The 20435-nt window shown below is 47.3% G+C and overlaps 1 protein-coding gene across 1 annotated transcript in view; it reads left to right on the forward strand.

The window, feature by feature from the left end:
- The window catches only part of CACNG5 (calcium voltage-gated channel auxiliary subunit gamma 5), a 39536-nt gene extending 20483 nt beyond the window's left edge, over positions 1-19053 (forward strand). Inside the window, exons 2-7 of the mRNA XM_025436689.3 lie at positions 7827-7908; positions 8815-9054; positions 10533-10619; positions 12312-12452; positions 15501-15646; positions 15937-19053. Of these exons, the coding sequence (XP_025292474.1) occupies positions 8859-9054; positions 10533-10619; positions 12312-12452; positions 15501-15646; positions 15937-16194 (828 nt within the window). The 5' untranslated portion in view covers positions 7827-7908; positions 8815-8858 and the 3' untranslated portion in view covers positions 16195-19053. The remainder of the gene's footprint in view (positions 1-7826; positions 7909-8814; positions 9055-10532; positions 10620-12311; positions 12453-15500; positions 15647-15936) is intronic.
- The last annotated feature ends 1382 nt before the right edge of the window (positions 19054-20435 follow it).

Consider the following 20435-nt stretch of genomic DNA (forward strand, 5'->3'; position numbering starts at 1 on the left):
CTCTGCTCACAATTTTGGAATATAGTACCTACTATCTTAGGGATTTCTCTCACTCTCTGACTTTTTTTTTTACTCTCTATATATACACATATAATTTATAGGTAGATATACAGAAATATATACTGTAGTAAATATATAGTATATACAAGTATATAAATGTATATATAAATATTATAAAATATAAAAACATTTATATATATATATAGGATATACCCAAGGGTATCATACTATACACAATTTCCTGGGTTTTTTTGCACTTAATAATTTATTTTGGAGAGCTCTCCAGATTGAACATACAGAGCTTTCTCATACTTAATAGCTACAGAGTATTCATTGTATTATATGGCTGGATCCTAGTTTATTTAACCAGCTCCCCCATTGGTCATTTAAGTTGTTTTCAGTACATGGAGTGCTGCAGAGATATCCTTCCACATACATCTTTGTATAGTGTTGTGCATATATCTGTAGAGTACATTCCTGGCAGTATTAGTAAGTCATGCAATAATCGCATTTTTAATTTTCATGAGGGTCCTCGAATAGATCTGCATATTCACTTTCACCAAATATATATGAGAGTGCCTATGTCTCACAACCTGGATATTCATTCATTCATTCATTCATTCATTCATCATTCATTCATTCTTCCTTTCTCTTTGACTCTATCTTGCTGGAAGTTTGCCAATTACACTACTGGATTTTTTTTTTTAATTAGAGGCTTGTTTTCATTAATTTCTGCTATCTTGCTGTTTTCTTCCTCCTACTTAGAGAGGGGATTTATCTGTATTTTTTCTATTTCCTTGAGATAGATATTTAAATCAGTTACTTTCAGTTTTTCTTTTTTTCTAATACATGCTCTTAAGGCTACAATTTTCCTTCTAGGCTAACTTTGCTTTACACCACAAGTTTCAATATCATGTTTTCATCATCATTCAGTTCAACAAAGAGAAAATCTTAAAATTAGAGGAAAAGAAGCACATTAGCTTCAGAATAATTCTGCATATATTTTAAACCCACAAGATACTATTATTTTTCCTTTTTACATTCACTGTTTTATTTAGATTTACCCACATAACTGACCTTTTCATTCTTTCTTCTTCTTTCCTGTATTTCTGTGCTCCAGTACCAGATCATTCTACCTGAAGAATCTCTTGAGTATGTTTTAAAGATTTATTTATTTATTTGAGAGGGGGAGAGAATGGGGGAAGGAATGTACAAGTAAGGGGAGAAGCAGAGGGAGAGGGGAAACAAACTCCCCACTGAGTAGCTCAACATGGGCTCAATCCCAGAACCCTGAGATCACAACCTGAGCCAAAACTAAGAGTCAGACACTTAACCAACTGAGCCATCCAGATGCTCCAAGGATTTATTTTGTTGTGACTTTATTGATGACAGATTTCACTTGGTTTTTATTTTTCTGAAAATGTATTTTTTTATAGATTTTATTTATTTATTCACGAGAGACACAAAAAAGAGAGGCTCAGCTGAGCCAACAGGCATCCCTGAAAATATTTTTATTTCCCCTTCAATGTTGAAGGATATTTTTGCTGGGTATGAAATTCTAGGTTGATGATTGCTTTCTTTTTTAAAAAATTATTATTATTATTTTTGATGATTGCTTTCTTAAAGCACTTTAAAAATGTTATCATGTGGGATGCCTGGGTGGCTCAGTGGTTGAGTTCCTGCCTTTGGCTCAGGGTATGATCCTAGGTCCAGGGATCGAGTCCCACATCAGGCTCCCTGCAGGGAGCCTACTTCTCCCTCTGCCTATGTGTCTGCCTCTCTCTCTCTCTCTCTCAAATAAATAAATAAATAAATAAATAAAATCTTTTTTTAAAATGCCATCATGTTATGTCATGATTTACATCATTCCTGTTTCTGATGTCTCTTTTGTTTTGTCATAGTCTTGCCTCTTAGTGTGTCTTTTAATTTTTGATTGAATGCTACACATTTTTTTAATTTTTATTTATTTATGATAGTCATCACACAGAGAGAGAGAGAGAGGCAGAGACACAGGCAGAGGGAGGAGCAGGCTCCATGCACCGGGAGCCCAATGTGGGATTCGATCCCGGGTCTCCAGGATCGCGCCCTGGGCCAAAGACAGGCGCTAAACTGCTGCGCCACCCAGGGATCCCGAATGCTACAAATTTTAATGGAAAATTGTAGAAGTTCTTAATGGTGTTATCTTCCCCCAAGTAAGATTTACTTTTGTTTTTGGCAGTCTATTAGATCAGAGAAGACTGCATACATCCAATCATGAATTGAACTGATTGAAATAGGCTTCAATATTGTGGAAGCTGATCTCTTGTTCATCTATAGTGTTAACCTTCCCAGGTCCTCTGTTTGAAAGATTGGGCTATTTATTAGACCTGTCCTTCTTGGTGAACCCTGAACACTGATTATCGACTCTGGAGTGTCATGAGTCTGATGTAAGATCCTCACAGCCTTTTTCTCAGCCTCTCAGACCCACACGCTGTATAAATGGGCACATGCTTCAAGTGGAAAAGTTGTGCAGCATGGTGGGCTTAAGTCATTGCATTTCCTTTATCTTCAGGTCTTGACCTCTAAAATTTTTGGGTTTTTTGATTCCTCTACAATGTGTTCAAAGAGATATTTTTCATTTTACTAAGCTGTTCTAGTTATTTTCACAGGAAGTTTGGTCCAATACAAACTAGTTCATCAGAGCCAGAAATGGAAGTCTAAAATCTCTTTATAGTTTCGTTTAATGATGTTTTATTTTATTTTTTCATCAACATCAATCTATTTTAATTGCCGTAGCTACATAGTAAGCATAAATATCTGGTAGGTCCCGCTCATCTCTATTTATTTTTTAAAGAATTTTTCAGGTGTGCCCGGGTGGCTCAATCAGTTGAATGTCTCTTTATTTTGGCTCAGATCATGATTTTGGGGTTTTGAGATCAATCCCTACATCAGGCTCTGCACTGGGCATGGAGCCTCATAAGATTCTCTCTCTCTCTCTCTCTCTCTCTCTCCACTCCCACTCCCTCCCTCTTCTGTCCTTCTCTAGGCAAAACAAAACAAAAGAGCAAAAATGAAGAAAAACACAACAAAACTTAAAAGGATTTTTCAGGCTCTTCTCAAATGTCGCTTTTTATTATTCTAACCTTAACTTCATATGTCATTTTTCTAAAGTCATTGAATTCACAGATTAATTTAGAGAGCTGACATTTTTATGACATTGTCTCTCTACCTAGAAACATGATATTTTATTTATGAGTCTTAGTTTATATTTGATAGTTTGAAGGTTTTCTTTATATAGCACTAACATGTAACTTGTTCAGTTTATTTCCCTATAGCTTACCCTTTTGTTGCTACATAGACATTACATTTTCCAACTCTATTATAGCTGTTGATTTGTATACGTTATTTATGTGTCCACCTGTTTATTTCAACACTTTTATTATTTCTAATAAGTTTTCTTTTTAGCTGATCTTGATGGAGGCATCCATGTGCCTACCATCTTCCACTGATGATGATGACAATGCACCTCACAAAGTCTCAAATCACTGATGTAAGACATTTTGCTTTATATTGAAGACTCTGACATTCCCTGGAGCATCATCAATAGTATAGAAGACTTAGAGACAGGTTCAAGTCTCCCTTTTCTCTTGGCAAGAGATAAGGGAAGAACTCTTATCCTAGAGCAAATTGGAATTCTCTGTGTCCATATGAGGGGGACCTTTGTCATAATTCAGGCAACAGGGATAAAAATATCATTGAAACCTTTCAAAGAAAGCCTGACAATACTTCTTCTAAGAGTGTAAAATGTTTCATATCCTTTAACCCGGAAATTCCATTTGCAGGAATATATCCTGAGAAAATACCTTCAAATGTCCACAGATACTTAGCTATAAGGATGTTTGCCTATCATTGTTGCAGTAAGGAAGTTTTTGAAACAACTTAGTTGTTCCACAGTAGGGAAGTGGTTGTAGCAGTTTTGATATATCCAAATCAGAGGATATATATTCTGCAGCTACTGAAAATAATGCAGAAAATATTGATGATATTAAGTAAAATGAAATGAGGCTATGCTATGGCATGTGCAGTATGCTCACATTTGTAATGCATAGAAACAATATAATTTGCATAGAACAATTCTGTAAAGAAAGTAATATTGATAATACAATTGCTGTCATTACAGATTGGTTAATGCTACCCGGTTAAACACTCTCCTGCTTGACTTGTTGTCTGTGGCCATACCTTAGGAGAAACATTGTGGAGACTTTGTAGGACATCTTGCTGGACCGTCAACAAACTCTTGGTCAGCAATATCCCCAGCTGGACTTCTTTTTCTGGCAAAAGCATGGCCCTTGGTGCATGCCCATGATGCTTCTCGGTTTCCTATGGGATCTGGACCATCAGTAACCTCCTGCTATATGACACTGACCTCCATTGCAGGAAGTTTGGGCACACGGTGTCACAGAGTTGTGTCAGAGCTCTGCATCCTTAGCTGTATAGCTTGGACTCCTAGCAGACAGACCGACTCTGGCTTTTGCTCTTAATCTCAGGTCAGGGAGTGCTTGATATGCAGAGAGCATATTCCTTGGGTCTTCTGCCAGAGGACAGTGAATCCTTGCCTTGCAATGTCACTTCCTCCAGAGGGCGCTAACATTGTAGCAGGGTGAGTTTGGTGGGGCCAGCTTGGAAAACAGACCATTCTTCAGCCCCAGACAGCAGCTTCATGATCACTTGGTGGAGGGCAGTGTCTCTAACTAAGGGGAGATGGGTCCTAAATTGGGAGACCAAGAGAATAATGAAGCCTAAAGATCTCAAATCTTCAGTTGACACACTTCCTTCTGATACTGAGCCCCTAATGTGCTTGACACTTAAATATTCAATACACATTTGCTAATGCTATATATATATATATATATATATATATATATACACATATATACATATATATACATATATATATATATAATATATTATCTATGTCTACAAAAACACCATTGTGCCTGCCATGAAGAGTTTTTACATGACCATGCAGAGCATTTTAGCTTCTCGAATGTGAAGAAGCTAAAATCTCTCCAATCCGAATACCTTAGATGACAGGGAGATTAGAGAGGGTTGGGATTTGGCAGAGATAGAAATGAAGGCAATTCTGCAGGCAGCAATTGCCATGATAAGAGGGTGATTGGAGAACTGGATGGAAATGAGAAAGTCTGGGACATTTCGCCCCTTTCAGGAACAAATGTACCCTATTAAATCTGCCTTGTTGTGCACTGCTCTTTGGGTGTCTGGCAGTGGTACTTTCTGACTGCAGCATTGTACTGAGATGGCCTGAGGTGGCTCAGCTTATTTGATTACACTGGTATAAATCCTCAAAACAATTCTTGTGAAGCTTTCCCTGTTTTACAGATGAAGATACTGAGGTTCAGAGTGGTCATATGACATGGGAGAACTGGCATTCCAACTCAGATTTGTCTGATGCCAAAGCCCCTGTGCCATTTACTCCCCAGCATAGCTATAATAAATTCTAGTATTAAACTATGACCCTCAGGCCACCTGGAATTTATGTTACGCTTAGGCAGTGAGAAGAAGATGCTAATTAAATGAGTAATAGTTATTTGGGCAATTTCTGCTGTATAACAGATTGTTTCAAAACCCAATGGTATAAAACAACTATCGGGGCACCTGGGTGGTTCAGTTGGTTAAGTGTCTGACTCTTGATCTCAGCTGGGATCTTGGTCTCAGGATTGTGAGTTCAGGCCCCTTAAAAGCAAAACAAAACAGGGCACCTGGGTGGCTCAGTGGTTGAGCATCTGCCTTTGGCTCAGGTCATGATCCCTGGGGTCCTGGGGATTGAGTCCTGCACTAGGCTCCCCCCAGGGAGCCTGCTTCTCCCTCTGCCATGTCTCTGCCTCTCTCTGCATGTGTCTCTCATGAATAAATAAAATCTTTAAAAACAAAACAAACAAAAAAACAACTACCATATTTTTCTCATGATTTTGTGGGTCAGGAATTTAGGAAGTGCTCAGCTGGGCTGTTCTTTTTTTGGGGTTTGTCATGCAGATGCAATCAGACCCTGTGTGGGGCTGCAGTGATCTGAAAGCTCAGCTGGACTGGACGTCCAGGGTGACCCAATCCCATGGCTGGGAGCTCAGTTATTTATGGTCTGCAAGGCAGTGGTTCTCACCCAGGGGTGATGTTGCCTCCCAGGGGCGTTTATGTCTAGTACAATAGGGGTACACTGGCATCTGGAGGATGGAGACCAGAGATGCTGCTGAACATCGTGCATTATACATCACAGCTCCCCACAACAAGGATTTGTTCCCCCCAAAATGGCAATAGGGCAAAGGCTGAGAAACTCTGCTCCAAAGCCCGGTCATCTCAGATGATTCAGACTTTTCACCTGGGGACTGGCTTCCCCCTGCAGGAGCTCCCCAGAGAACCAGGCAGAAACTGCATCTCCTCCTATGACCCAGCCTCAGAAGTCATGTGGCACCACTTCCATGGACTCTGTGGGTCAAAGTAATCACAACCTTGCCTAGACTCAAGGGGAGGAGAGGTGTGTGGATCCCACATCTCAGTGGGAGGGGTGTCAAAGAATCTGTGGTCACTGTTTAACCACCATAGAATGTGATGGGGAGTAGCACGAGGGAAGCAGACAGAGCCACAGGGCCACTGGGGGCTGTCATCTGGTCACCAGCTCATCCTGCTGGGTGTTGGCCAAGCTGACACTGAGTCACTTAGACCAGCTCACAGGAACAGCTGCTGTCACTGGCTCAGAAGCCCTGTCAAGAACCCCCATACTCCAAACCCTTCATCAAGTGCTACTGGGCTTCCTCTGGATTAGTGGGAAGCTGAGATCAGGATGTCTTCATTAGACTATCCTTCCACTTCTTTCCTCCTCTCCAGTTAAACCCTGTCCACCCTGCCACACACACTCCCAGTTCTCCAACTGGACCCTCACTCACATCTGTAAGCTCACCTGTCTCTGAGCACCTAAGCACTTCATTATTGGCTTGGGCAGGGAAGCGTGCCATTAGTGATTTAATCTCCACAAGACATTTCTCCCTAATTGCTAGTCATGGATGATAATTAGCGACTGTTAATTCCCGACAATTAACAAGCTAATTCTTAGAGGTAATGGCATCAGGGCAGTCATCTTTAAAGGCTCAAAGCTGCCGTGGTTCTGGGCCCCAAGCTCCAAAGGATGACACTGGCATCTCCAGCCCAGAAATTAACTGGGGCCCTACCTTTTTGTTTACAAGGGCAGTGATTGGATGATTGATGACTCTAATCTTTAGTTTTCTTCCTGGATATATGGGGAGTTTTTTTAATAAGCTTTGCCGAGCACAGAACAATATAAAGAAAATCAAATGTCCATAACCTTATGACCTGAAAGTATCCACCATCAACATTTTGGTTTATTTCTTCCCAGTCCATGAATTTTTTTTCATAGTGGAGCTTCTGGCAAACATGTGGTGTTACCTCCAGCTTTATTCATTTAATGTTATAGTGTAAACATCTTGTCTGCTGGTGGCAACTTAGAAAAAAAGGTCTGCCTCCCCCACGAGAAAAATCAAATGGATGTTGCAGCCAAGGGAGAGGATTCATGAGAAGGAGAAGCTACCGTGGAAAAGCAAAGGCCTGATTATATGGGAACTAGGACTTCATTCTAGACCAGAAGGTCTTCAAGGGACGGCTGTCCCTGCCCTACCCACTGAAGACATTGGTTGGAAGAATTTGTGCACAGTCACGGGGGGAGAAAGGCTGGGAACTAAGATGCTAACAATGGTGTTGCTTTCAGAGTGGGCAGGTGCACTAACTTCCTTCCTCATGTCATTTCCCATGTGGCACAGAGGAAAAAAACATTGGATCAGCATTCAGAAGATTTCCAGTTCACACTCTTGTCCCTCCACGGAGCTGGCTGTGCGATCTCAGGTAAAAGCTCTCCTCTGGACCTTGATTTTCTTAAATGTGCTTTGAGGAGAGCATTAGTCTTCCCGCCCTGGAAGATGGTGTTCGGGATCAGAAATACCGGGTTAGAGCTCACCTCTCAGTGTGAGAAGATACGCCAGCTGACTCCCCCAAAGTAAACTCTGTAGGGTCAGGAGACAGCCTTTATGTGCCACTTTGCTAGTTCCGAAGACAATGTTCCAAAATACCACGTCGCACGCATTTCTAGATTCCCCAGTGACCTGCTCTGGAGGTGCCCCTTCACCCCAAATTTCTTGAACCCGTTTATTTCCTCAGTAGGGAGATGATGTAGCCAGAGCATAGACTTGTACTGACCCAGAATGACAAGTGATGAGAGGCCATGAGGAAGGTACCTTCCCAAGATGCCCTCTCTGGCTCTCTGTGTTTTCTTAAGGCCACTGCTGCTTCCCATTGTGGGCCCTGCTGCTCTCTCAGGGTGCGCTTGAACCTCAGAGTCCTTCTTAACACAGAGAAGTCCACCACAGCCGAGTTCATGCCTCCATCTCTCCCCAAGCTCTTGGGGAGATCTCATGCTATACCTTAATTGTGTCAGGGCTGCCTTGGTTCTCCCAATAGGAACCCTTCAAGGGCAAGGAGAGTGTTGTGTTCATCTTGCCTTCCATGTGGGCATAGAGGGTTTCTCAGAGAAGAAGGGGGGGGACCCTTGCAGTGGCCTGTCAAGAGAGCTGTGGGTTCCTGATGGGGAGAAGAAGCACCCCTATCATCATGGCCTGGCCTGTCAGTCTTCATTCATCCAGTGAATGAACCCCCTGGGTGGGGTTGACTTTAGTTACCTCCTCAAGGCCCCCCATTTTGGCTTCCTCAGAGCTGTGGATGCTACCACCAGTTCACCCTCTCTCCTGCCTCCAGAGCCCACTTCCTTGGCCACAGGCCGCCCAGTGACCTCTGGGAAGATGAGTGGCTGCGGGAGGAAGGCCCTGACCCTGCTGAGCAGTGTCTTTGCTGTCTGTGGCCTGGGTCTCCTGGGCATTGCGGTCAGCACCGACTACTGGCTCTACCTGGAGGAAGGCGTGGTCCTGCCCCAGAACCAGAGCATGGAGCTCAAGATGTCCCTACACTCGGGCCTGTGGCGTGTCTGCTTCCTCGCAGGTAAGGGCACCCCAGGGTGGGCCAGCCCTGCCCCAGAGAGAGAGAGGAGCAGCCCTTGCCCCCTGGAAAACCCACTTAAGAATCTCCTTGTTGGGAAGAGATGCTCCCACTCGAAGGGGGCAGTTCACCAGGGATATGGTCCTTGGGAATTCTAGGCAATGCTTCCTGCAGCAACCATGGCTGATTCCAAACCCAAGCCCTGAGTCACAGTGTCCACTGGAACAGAGCCTGTCATCTCCTGGCACCTGAGTACCCCTCACCTGAGAGCTGAAGGTAGCCACGCCTTCCCCATCCTTCCCCATACTCTGCCTCCCAGGCAGAATGAGACTGGCCTCACATGGGTCTGGAACTGCCCTTGGATGTCTTAGCTCATGGAGTTATTGGCCCCAGGGCCTCCCCACAACACTCCAAGGCAGGAGTTCTTATTTCCACTTTACAAATAAGTGAAGATCCAAGGAGGCAAAGTAAGTGTCCTTGACTCATTGTCCCATGTCCACTAGTTTACAGAATGGAAAATGCTTAGCAGTGTCCTTGTCCCAATGCCATGAAAAGGGAAAGAGAAAACACAGATGCAGGTACTTTCAAATCTGCAAGATGGTACAGGCTTTGATCCCCCCTATCTGGACCTCCCTCCAGTTGGAGAAGACTTCTCTGGAATCCTTGAGTTGCTTTTCCAAACATTTTGTCTCTTTATCATGGCCCAGAATGAGCCTGCACAAGAAAAGCATCTCCATGCCCTGAGACTGGTTGCAAGCTGGCTGGAATCCCCCATGATGTGACCATTGAGCCTTTCTTGAAGGGCCCTGCCACCTACATGTACACTGGGCAGAAGGAGCATGCAGTCCTCCCAGCTTTATATAGTAGGGCTTTGGAGAATGAGGATAGTGATCAGCGCCCAGTGGTAATCAGTAGGGAGGACATCTCAAGGCCTGGCCTCCTGGGAGACTTGTTGGTCTACTTCGGGAATGGCATCTGACACTGACCTCACCTCCCACTGCCCTAGACTATGTGACATCAGTCTCTACTTAAATCTGAAGCAGAGTTTGAAGTCACTAGGGTCTGGCTTCCAAAATGATTGACAAGGCTTTTGGGGTTCTGTTCCATGACATCCACGCTGGGGAATCTGAGCCAGCCATGCACCATCATCAGCAGGGTCTGCCCCAAAGCAACAAGACAACCACCAGATGTGTTACTCAAGCTCAGGTTTACAGTGCGGATTGCTCTTCTTGTGACTCGTGGTGCTTGGGTCCATTTTCCCAATCGTGCTTCTCCAGGGAAGATGTGATGTCAGGAGGCACCCCCACCCCTACTGTGGATCCCTAGCCAGGGATGGAAACCCCCTAGGTTTAGATTCAGCCCAGGTGCAAATATACAGTGGGTCACAGACCCCAGAGGCATTTGGGGGATATTTGAATGTATTAACTTCAAATCCATGTTCAAGAATCACCTGGAAACATAAAGAATTGTTGTCTTCACAGGTGAGGAGCGGGGACGCTGCTTCACCATAGAATATGTGATGCCCATGAACACCCAGCTGACATCTGAGTCTACCGTCAACGTTCTAAGTAGGTACCTCAGACTTTCTGACCTGGGTCAATGGCTGGATAGAGAGCAAGTGGGGTGAAGGGAAGAGTCAGGGTGACCAACTTGCTTCTCAAGAGCTAATGGCCTTAGACTCAGCTGAAGGTGCTGACCTCAGCTCCCCAGAGCTTCTCTGCCGATTATTCTTCCAGTGGTGACAACAGCTTGCTGGAGTCTCCAAGAGAGAGGGCATGCTTCAGCAAAATACCACAGGCCAGGTTGTTTATGAACAACAGAAATTTATTTCTCCCAATCATGGAGGTGAAGGGCCTCTCCCTGCTCAGAGCTGGTGCCTTCTTGCTATGTTCTCACTCACACAGAGGAAGTGGCGAGGGAGCTCTGTGGGGTCTCTCTTATAAAGGCATTGATCCCAGTCGCGAGGGCTCTACCCTAAGCTTTCAAACCATAGCACTCAGGGAACTGATACAAACTCTCTGGCCCCCAAGAAGATTGACTTCATGGCCTTTGCCTCACCAGGGGTGATTCTGACCCCAGGTGTGGACTTGCAGTACAGTTCTGATACGAATCACCCCAAGTTAGCACAAAGTCACTGGCTAAGGACTCAGTCCCCAACCAGACTACCCTCCCTTCACACACCAGCTGGAAGTTCAGGAGGCCCCAAGGCAAACCAGCATTTCTGACCAGCTGGCTACCAGTCAGGGGTTCCTATGACTCCCTCAGGTTCAAAAAATTGCTAGAACAATTCATAGAACTCAGGAAAGCACTATACTTATTATCACAGTTTTATTATAAAGGGTTCAGGTGAAGACCAGCCAGATGAAGAGGCACATAGGGCCAGATCTAGGAGGGCACCAAATGCCAAGCTTCTGTGTCTTCTCCCCATGGAATCAGGACATGTCACCATCCCGACACCTGGATATGTTTACTAACCAGGAAACTCAATCAGGCTTTGGCGCCAAGTTTTTATTGGGTTTCATTATGGAGGTGTGATCCAGTGAGCCATCCATCATGAGACTGGACATAATCTCCAGACCCCCTCCCCTTCCCAGGGTCAGGCCTGTATCTCATGGTTCAAAACTCCAATCTTTTAATCACATGGTTGGTCTTTCCAGCACCCCCCACCCCCACCCCATTCTAGTCCTGGGTCAGCTGATTGGAAGACTCTCTGGTATAGTCCAGGGGCCCAGCATGAATATCAAAGACACTCTTATCACTTGAGAAATTCCAGAGATTTAGAGGTTATCTCTCATGAACCAAGGACTAAGACAAGATACGTTTATTATGCAGACCATTCCCCCAAGTAATTCCAAGTTGAAGAAAACAGAGGCCAGGAACTGTCCCCTGAACCACTCAGAGACAGATGCTTTTCCCCATGGAGAGGTACATGTCCCCGGGAGAGGACATGAGATGAGTGACTAGGCCCTTCCACAGCTGCCATATTGGATGCCCAGGAGGGAGCCATTTGCACTGCAAGAGAAGACGGAAGCATGTTGGCACTTGAAGTCAGACCTCCCAGCCCCATCTCAGGGACAAAAAGCCCTTCCAGCACTGGGAGATCCCTGGGCCACCCAAGGAGGGCATGGAGCCCAGAGAACTCATGGGCCAGGGGACTTCGGGGATCAGTTGGCAGACACTGCCAGAAACACTCGACCTGGGAGGGGAACAGTAGGTAAGGCCATGGGAGGCTGACAGTGTCCTCTTGTCCCCTCAACTAGAAATGATCCGCTCAGCCACACCGTTCCCTCTGGTCAGCCTCTTCTTCATGTTCATTGGGTTTATCCTGAGCAACATCGGACACATCCGTCCCCATAGGACAATACTTGCCTTTGTCTCAGGCATCTTTTTTATTCTCTCAGGTAAGTTGTTCTGTTTTCTTTCGGGCATTCTGAACTCTTGGTATTTGACTCCTCCACGGCTCTGCTCTGGGAAGTGCTGATCACAGCTGTGGGCCCCAGGCAGAACCGAGTCAGAGCGAGGGAGAACTCTGAGGACCTAGAGCCTATCCATGACCCCCAGAGGAGGACAGAGCTGACGGCCTTCCTTGGGGGCAAAGCTGGGATTACAACCCAAGGCTCTCTCCTCACTCCCCACTGTCACCACCTCTTATTCTTAGTCCCATCAGTAATGAACATTCTTATTTTTGAAAGGGTGATTTCTTTCTGATTTTGCATGAAAGGTAAGTACAATCTGCCTTTGAAACAGTGGTCTCTCTACTCCCAGCCCTCAGCTATCCTCAGGAGACTCCTACCATCCCCTTCACTTTCCAGTCTCACCCATCCCTGGGTCCTTAAACATGGATCTGTCTTCCTGAAGAGAGACCAAGTTGTATTTCATTCATTCATTCATTCACTCATTCATTCATATGTATCAGGCCTTGTTCTGGGTGCTGGCATCACTGCCCATGAAAAGGTCAGTGCAGTGGGAGATACAAACAAGTAGAGAGTAAATAAGAACATAGCAGGAGAAGCAAGGACTATGGGGCTGAGAGCAGTGGCTGAAACTCAGACCAAGGGAAGACTACCAGGAGAAGAGGAGCTAAAGGATGAGTAGGAATTAGGTAAAGAAGTGAGGTTGGGGGTGGGGATGGAAAAGGAGCCTGGAGGAAAGAGAGAGGATGGAGCACTGGGGAGTTCATAGCTCATTATGGGAGGAGCATAATGTGGAATACAGTAGGAGGGGAGACAGGAAGGCATCTGAGGTCGCCTGATGGATTTTGGACATTGTGAGAAACCTCAGAAGGATTCTGAGCTGGGAGATGCTGCTATAATCATATTTGGAGATTTTAGAATGACCACTCTGGGGAATGGAGGGAAGGATGAAAGCAAGATGGAAGCAAGACAGGGGCAGTGGGAGCAGGCAAGGGGCTATTTCAGTAGCACAGGAGAGAAGTGATGGTGACCCAAACTAAGGGATGATAGGAAAGAAGAGAAATGAGAGGATTCAGTGGCATCTGGGGGTAAACTCAACAGGACAAGGACTGGGTTTTCAAGGGAAGAATCAAGGGTGGGGCCAAGTTCCTGGTTGGGCAATGTGTGGGTGACACATTGCATCGTTGAGCTAGAGACCAGAGGAGAAGAAGCAAATTAGGGCCAAGTTCATGAGTTTAGTGTGGGAAATGCTGTTTGCAGTATCCATGTAACATCTAAGAGGTGGTATCCCAAAGGCTGCCAAGGTTCAGAGGCTTATGGAAGGGACCTGGACCCAAAATAGAGATTAGGAGCTAAGAGTTTAGGGAGTAGGAGAGGGAACCCTGGATAGGGATGAGGTTACTCACGGGGAGAGTGCAGAATGAGAAGACTAGAGGATGTGGGAAATCAAGATGGGCTCTTTCTCCCCTTTAATGTGACCTATGCATTTCCATGAGGACCTTTTCTTTAGGAGATAATACTTCAGACAGAGGAGTGACCCTCAGGGCATGTATTTGAGTCCTGGAGCCCTGGGAGGGCCTAGGGCTCAGATGGAAGCCGGGTAGGTGGATGCCTTGAATAATGGATGGATGGATAGATGGATGGATGGAAGGAAAGGACAGAGGGAGGGAGGGAGGGGAGGGAAGAAGGAAGGAAAGAGTAAAAATAGCTCCTGGGCACCAGGTTTTCTGATTGCCACCTGACTCCCAAGCCAGTTTGGATTCCCTTTCTCAACACTTTCTTATCAGGATAGCTTAGGAGCCAGGTGACAAACAGAATGCCTGATACCCAAGAGCTTTCCTCTCTCCTTCTTCCCTCCCTCCTTCTCTCCTTTCTTCCTTCTTTCCTTCTTTCTCCTTCCATTCTTTCTTCCATTCATCTGTCCATCTTTTTTTCAACCAACCCACCCCTCTTCCATCCATTCCTCCATCTGTTAATCTACCAATCCAACAACTATTTATTGAGCACCGGCAGTGTCCTCGGCCTGCCTTCAGCATGGTGCCATCTCCACCTAGTCCAAGAGGTACAGACTATGAACATCAAAAGAGTCAAGGCTATATAGTAGCTTCGAGGCACCTGAGGTTTTTCAGCAGTGGGCAACAGGATAGAAATCTCCAAATGAACGGGGGCCACATGAAGTTGCTTTAGTGATACGAACAGAGAAGTTTCGCTTGGGCCAGCAGTGATTCCAACATGACTTAAGCACCAAGGCAGGTTGGAGTCACATCACTTTTCCTTTAATGGTCCTCCTTCAAGATGCCCTAGTTTAATCGTGGCAGTGGAATTAAGCCCAAACACCTCGAAACAGAGTAATTATTTATGTCCTGATTCAATGACAGTAACTAGCTGAGGGACAAGTGCCTGAGGCGATCACTTGCATGATGGCGCAGGAGTTTGGGCCCCATTGGCCTCTTGATTGATCACTTGCCAGAACCTGGACAAACTCACTTTATCCCTCTTGCCTCATGATCTCAATATGCCACCCCCACAGCCAGCAGGGCTGTGAAGACCATGGGCCACTCAATCTCTACAAGGATGTTACCACCCACGCTGGAGATGGGGATGGGAGGCCACTTGCTGGCTCCGTGGCTCACACCCTTAGTTCACATTAGCATCAGCTGGGGAGCTTTTATGACAGCACCACGCCAGGGCCCCATCCCAGGCCACATGACCCAGAATGTCCAGGGATGAGGCTCAGGCAAGTACGTCTGACAGGTGATCCTGACGGGCAGGTGGGGTGAGAGCCATGGGGCTTCCATGGCTCAGAAGAGGGCTGGACAAGGAGCTGTGTTCCCCACAACTCTCTGCTTTCTAGCAGGTAATGGTCTAAGTAAGGTCTTTACGAGGAGAGCATCTGCTTTTCTTCAAGTCCAGAATGAGAGCACTGTTACCACGAGGCCCACGGCGGCTTTCTTCCTGAACCCCAAGGGGAGACAGGTGCCCCGTTAGCAAACTCCCAGGGTCTCATCACTAAGCAGCCCCCTTGCCTTGATGCAGGCCTCTCTCTGGTGGTGGGCCTGGTGCTCTACATCTCCAGCATCAATGATGAGATGCTCAATAGGACCAAGGACGCAGAGACCTATTTCAACTACAAGTACGGGTGGTCATTTGCCTTTGCTGCCATCTCCTTCCTTTTGACAGAGGTAAACACCCCCCCTCCATCCCCCACTGCCCCCGCAATGGGTGGGAGTGGAGCAGTGCCTGGGCTGAGGGGGGAGACCTTTACAAGCACCCCAACCCCACCCACTCTGGTGCCCTTTGTCCTCCCCAGAATGTGTCACCTCTGACCTTCCCGGGGCTGCTCATCCAGGACACCCCTGCTCTGTCCCCCCACCCAGCTCTCTCTGGCTCCCACTGCTCTGTGCAGACCCCAGCCGGAGAGCAAGTCCAGGCCCCCAGCAGGGAGCTCCCCTCTGCTTTCTCCTCACTGCAGAGTGCTGGGGTGATGTCCGTGTACCTGTTCATGAAGAGGTACACCGCCGAGGACATGTACCGGCCCCACCCTGGCTTCTACCGGCCTCGCCTGAGCAACTGCTCCGATTACTCAGGCCAGTTCCTGCATCCAGACGCCTGGGTCCGGGGCCGCAGCCCCTCCGACATCTCCAGTGATGCCTCCCTGCAGATGAACAGCAACTACCCAGCCTTGCTCAAGTGCCCCGACTATGACCAGATGTCATCTTCCCCCTGCTGAGCCTCACCGCCTTCCTCCCTGGACTGTGGACAGCCAGATAGCCCTTCCCGTGCTCCCCTGATGGCCTGTGAGCCCCAGGCCCTTGGTTGACAGGCCCAGGATGCCCCCCCCGCTTCGCTGTTGTCACTTGACCCATGTCATCTCCACTGTCTCCACACTTCCCCCAGAGTAGCTCTAAGGGGCCCAGGGTGGGTGTCAGGAATCTGGAGCCAGCGGGCCAGCTGATTGGCTGAGAGCATGGGTGTAGCCCCGCCTCTTATGTGCCAATCACTCCAACAGCTCTCCTCTTTCCTGGGAGAGGTGGCTGTTCCAGCTGTGAGTTTGTCCCTACACACCCAACTTCGTGGCCCCAGGCCAAGGCCCGGGCTGAGACCGACCCAGCCGGACTTGTGCGCCTACCAACTAACTAGCCTGGCCCTCATGTTCATATGAGCCATCAGGCCCAAAGGTGACTCTCCTGCGGAGGTCTGGCTGGTTCAAAATTGCCAAGAAGTGTTCCTCCTGAAATCCTTTATCCTTTTTGGTTACCCACACCAGTCTGTAAGACATACCTTCCTGTGCTCTCCACCTCCCCCTCTGCCCCACAGGTGTGAATCTCCCCTCCCCTCCTCCCACCAAGAAGAGGACTGAGCTGCTGCCCCCCCTTGGTCCCTAAGTAGCTAAGAGTGGGTCTGAGGCCACTCTGATGAAGTCACAAAGCGGTGTTAATGGCTGATGATGTCTTAATATGTATGGCCCCTATAACATATTTAACAGGGGTCTTTAATGCCTTAACCCAAGAAGTGACTCTGACAAGAATTTCAGATTTTGGCTGGTCTGAGTTAGTATTATCAGGCACTGGGGGTTTCAGGCCCTGGGGAATACTATCCGTGTTCATGCGGGCAGTATTTCTCGCCCAAGGCCCTAAAATCTAATCATGTAGCTACATGTCTAAACCACCTAAGTAGAAGGCAGCTTTCAGAGAAGCTGCCTGGGATTTGGAGCTGGATTTGCTGACACTTGGTGCATTTTGAGTCTAAACAAGCCAGACTTGGGATGATCCAGCTGCTCTCCTGAGGATGCCCATGAACATTTGGGGGTTGTCATTTAATCCTAATACAGGGCAGTATCTGCTTCCTGGATTTGGGACATATATAGGCGACCAGATGCTTCCAGAAGACGAGGCAGGGTGGTGCCCATTCTCCTAGTAGCAAACCTGAGCTGGGAGGTACCAAACACCTTCCATGAAGTCCACGGTGGTGGGGGGTGGGGGATCGGTGGCAGGACCACTGCAGGACGTGACCCCACCCACCCCCGCCCCGAGTTCTCCAGACACCATCTCAGTGTGTCCATTTCTGGTTTGAGGTTGTGAGAAGCCAACAAGGCCAGGCCCTCTGCTGTGTGTTTTTGCCATGCCAGCTTTTCTCTCTTGCTCTTGCTGTCTTTGAGATAGCATCAGGTTCCAGATTCACAGAGCCATCGTGGGCAACACATAGACTCTGGAAAGCCGTACAGAAGACCACACAACCGTGTGTACGGACTTGGAAAGGACAGTCTATTAGTTTTCTGGAGCTGCCATGACAAAATGCCACAGACCCGATGGCTCGAACACCAGACATCTCTTTTCTCACAGTGCTGGAGACCAGAAGTCAACATCAAGGTGTCAGCAGATTTGCTTTCTTCCTCGGCCTCTCCTTGGCTTACAGATGGCCAGCTGTCTTCTTGATGTGTCTTCATAGGGTCTCTTCTGTGCTCGTGGACACGCCCCTCGTGTCCACATTCCCTCTCACAAGGACAGCAGTCAGATCGGAATAGAGCCCATCCTAAGAGCCTCATTTGACCTTCATCACCTGTCCAAAGCCCTGTCTCCACATGTAACCTCCAAATACAGTCACATCCTGAGGTTCTGGAGGTGAGGGCCTCAACATATGACCTGTGGGGTGGGGGGTGGGGGTGCACACAATTCAGCAGGTACAGGCGGGTTGCTTCGTAGCTGGATTATTCCACTTGCTTCATAGCATAGTTGAAGGGAAGATTCGAGAAGCCGATTGTGATCCCAGTTCGGCCACTCTCTGAGCATGGATCCTTGGGCAACCCCGTCTGCTTTGAGGGGCTTGGCCCAAATGATTTCCCTCCTGCCCACCTGCCCCCAACTCTAGTGATTCAGCCTTGTGTAGAAAGCTCTAGATTGCCGTCCTATGTGACTTTTCAATCCTTGCCTCAAAACCAATAGCAACCGTAAACCCAACTCAACCTCCCAGTCCATTGGCACCTTTGAAACGACTGCCGTACTCTGGTTGCTGTTTACAGAATAAAATGGAAACCACAGTCTCCCACTGCAGAGGAGTGGGTTAGCGCGGTGCAGACCAGTAGGTGGCATTTCCAAACTGGACGGCCGTTCAGATGTGCTCTTCTCCTGTTTTTGTCAATGTAATTACCCTCTTCAAATGCACTTTTCTGCCCCCTTGAGCTTTCTTTCTCTGTTACCGCGCCCGGCTTGTTTGTGTGCACATGAAAAAAAAAAAAGAAAGAAAGAAAGAAAGAAAGAAAGAAAGAAAGAAAGAAAGAAAGAAAGAATCCATTCCCGAACATAAGCTGACTGTGGACTGTGACATCACTAGGATGAGGCTTTATTGGCCTGATGCTGGGCTGCTAAGTTTAGGGCCTTGTGCCTTGGGAACGTGCAGTTTATGCTTATCTTAGGGACAGGTTCTGGGTCATTGTCATCCCTCGCCAGGGACGGGGGATAGACCAATCATTGCACAACGATTACAGCTCCCTTTCCCATCTATACATTAATCTCAGAACTGGGGATCTGTTTGCAGCCTCTCTCGACAATCAAAGGATTTTATCAAATATTAAAGTGCATAAACTCAGAAATTATAATTAGGGTTTTTTTTCCCAGTGCACTTGCTGATCTCTTGTTTCCTCAAGCTTTTGAAAAAGATGCATTGAGATTTTTTTCTCACCTTCAAAAACTTGGAGAGGGAGGGTAATAAACTCAAGTCTGATAAATTATGGAGTAAAAGCACTCAGGGTTGCCAGTGGTTGGACAGGATTAATTCCACGGCTGGTTCCCTCCCACGTGGAGCTCACCAGCCTCCCTCTTGCCCCAGGGGTGACTAAGTGACAGCCCCTGCCCCACCGGGTGGCCTTCACAGGAATGGCCTGATATCGGGCCTGTGGACTGAGTTGATGGGGAGGCATTGTGGGGGGAGGAGGGATCAATCCATAAGTGCCACCAGCTTCTCAGTGATGGTTCAAGAGAGCCCCCTTCTTAATGTTTGGGCAACTCTCCTTTCTCCTTCAATAAAAGTGGCGTGGTAGGGTTCTCCAGCGAGATGGAACCAATAGGATATACATAGGGAGATTTATTTTAAAGAATTGGCTCCCATGGTGGTGGAGGCTTGGCAAAAACGCAGTCAGATGGAGGAGACCAGCAAGCTGCAGACTGAGGGAAGAGTTGCAGATTGAGTCTAAAGTCCTTCTTGCTTGGAGTACGTTAGCCTCTGTTCTATTTAGGCCTTCAACTGATTGGACGAGGCCCAGCACATTCTAAAGAGTAATCTGCATTACTCAAAGTCCACCGATTTAAATGTCAATCTCATCCAAAGCACACCTTCACAGCAACTGTCAGAATAATACTGGGGCACTCTGGCCCAGCCAAGTTGACACATTAAATTAACCACCACAAGTGGATAAAGGGCAGAGGACAGCAGGGGAAATGGCATTCTATCTTAAGAAAGGCAGGGCTGGAGCGGGGTGTAGGAGTGGGGACAGTCAGCACAGCCACGTACAGCCGTGTGCACAGCTGCGCCCCGGGCTCTGTCCCTTGCAGGCTGCCCCTCCAGCTGAGCCCATCTTCCTAATGAGTGCATGGGACTCGTTTGCAGTCCCCTCTCATCTTGACTGGTATCCCACACACTCAGTGAACACAAGCTCACATGCTAACCCAACCCTTGAGAGGTTTATTAACCCCTGGAACACAAACGGTCCACTTGGTTAGTGGGTACAGGTGAAGAGAGTAGATTCCACTGAATGTGCCAGACATGCCAGGACCCAGCCTGCCCTGCAGGTGTGACCTCAGCTGTGACAGCAAGGCTCAGGGGCTGCCATGTGCAAGCCAGACACAGGGATGGAGGGTGGTGAGGCCTAGCTGGGCCATAGCCCCTCAGGACCTGGGACGGGCGCTAGGGCCTCGAGGCCTTCCTCCTGGCACAACTACAGTCTCTGGATTCCCACACACAACTGCGCTGGGATCT

This window comes from Canis lupus, chromosome 9 (assembly GCF_003254725.2).
Source record: "Canis lupus dingo isolate Sandy chromosome 9, ASM325472v2, whole genome shotgun sequence".
Lineage (NCBI taxonomy): Eukaryota > Metazoa > Chordata > Mammalia > Carnivora > Canidae > Canis > Canis lupus.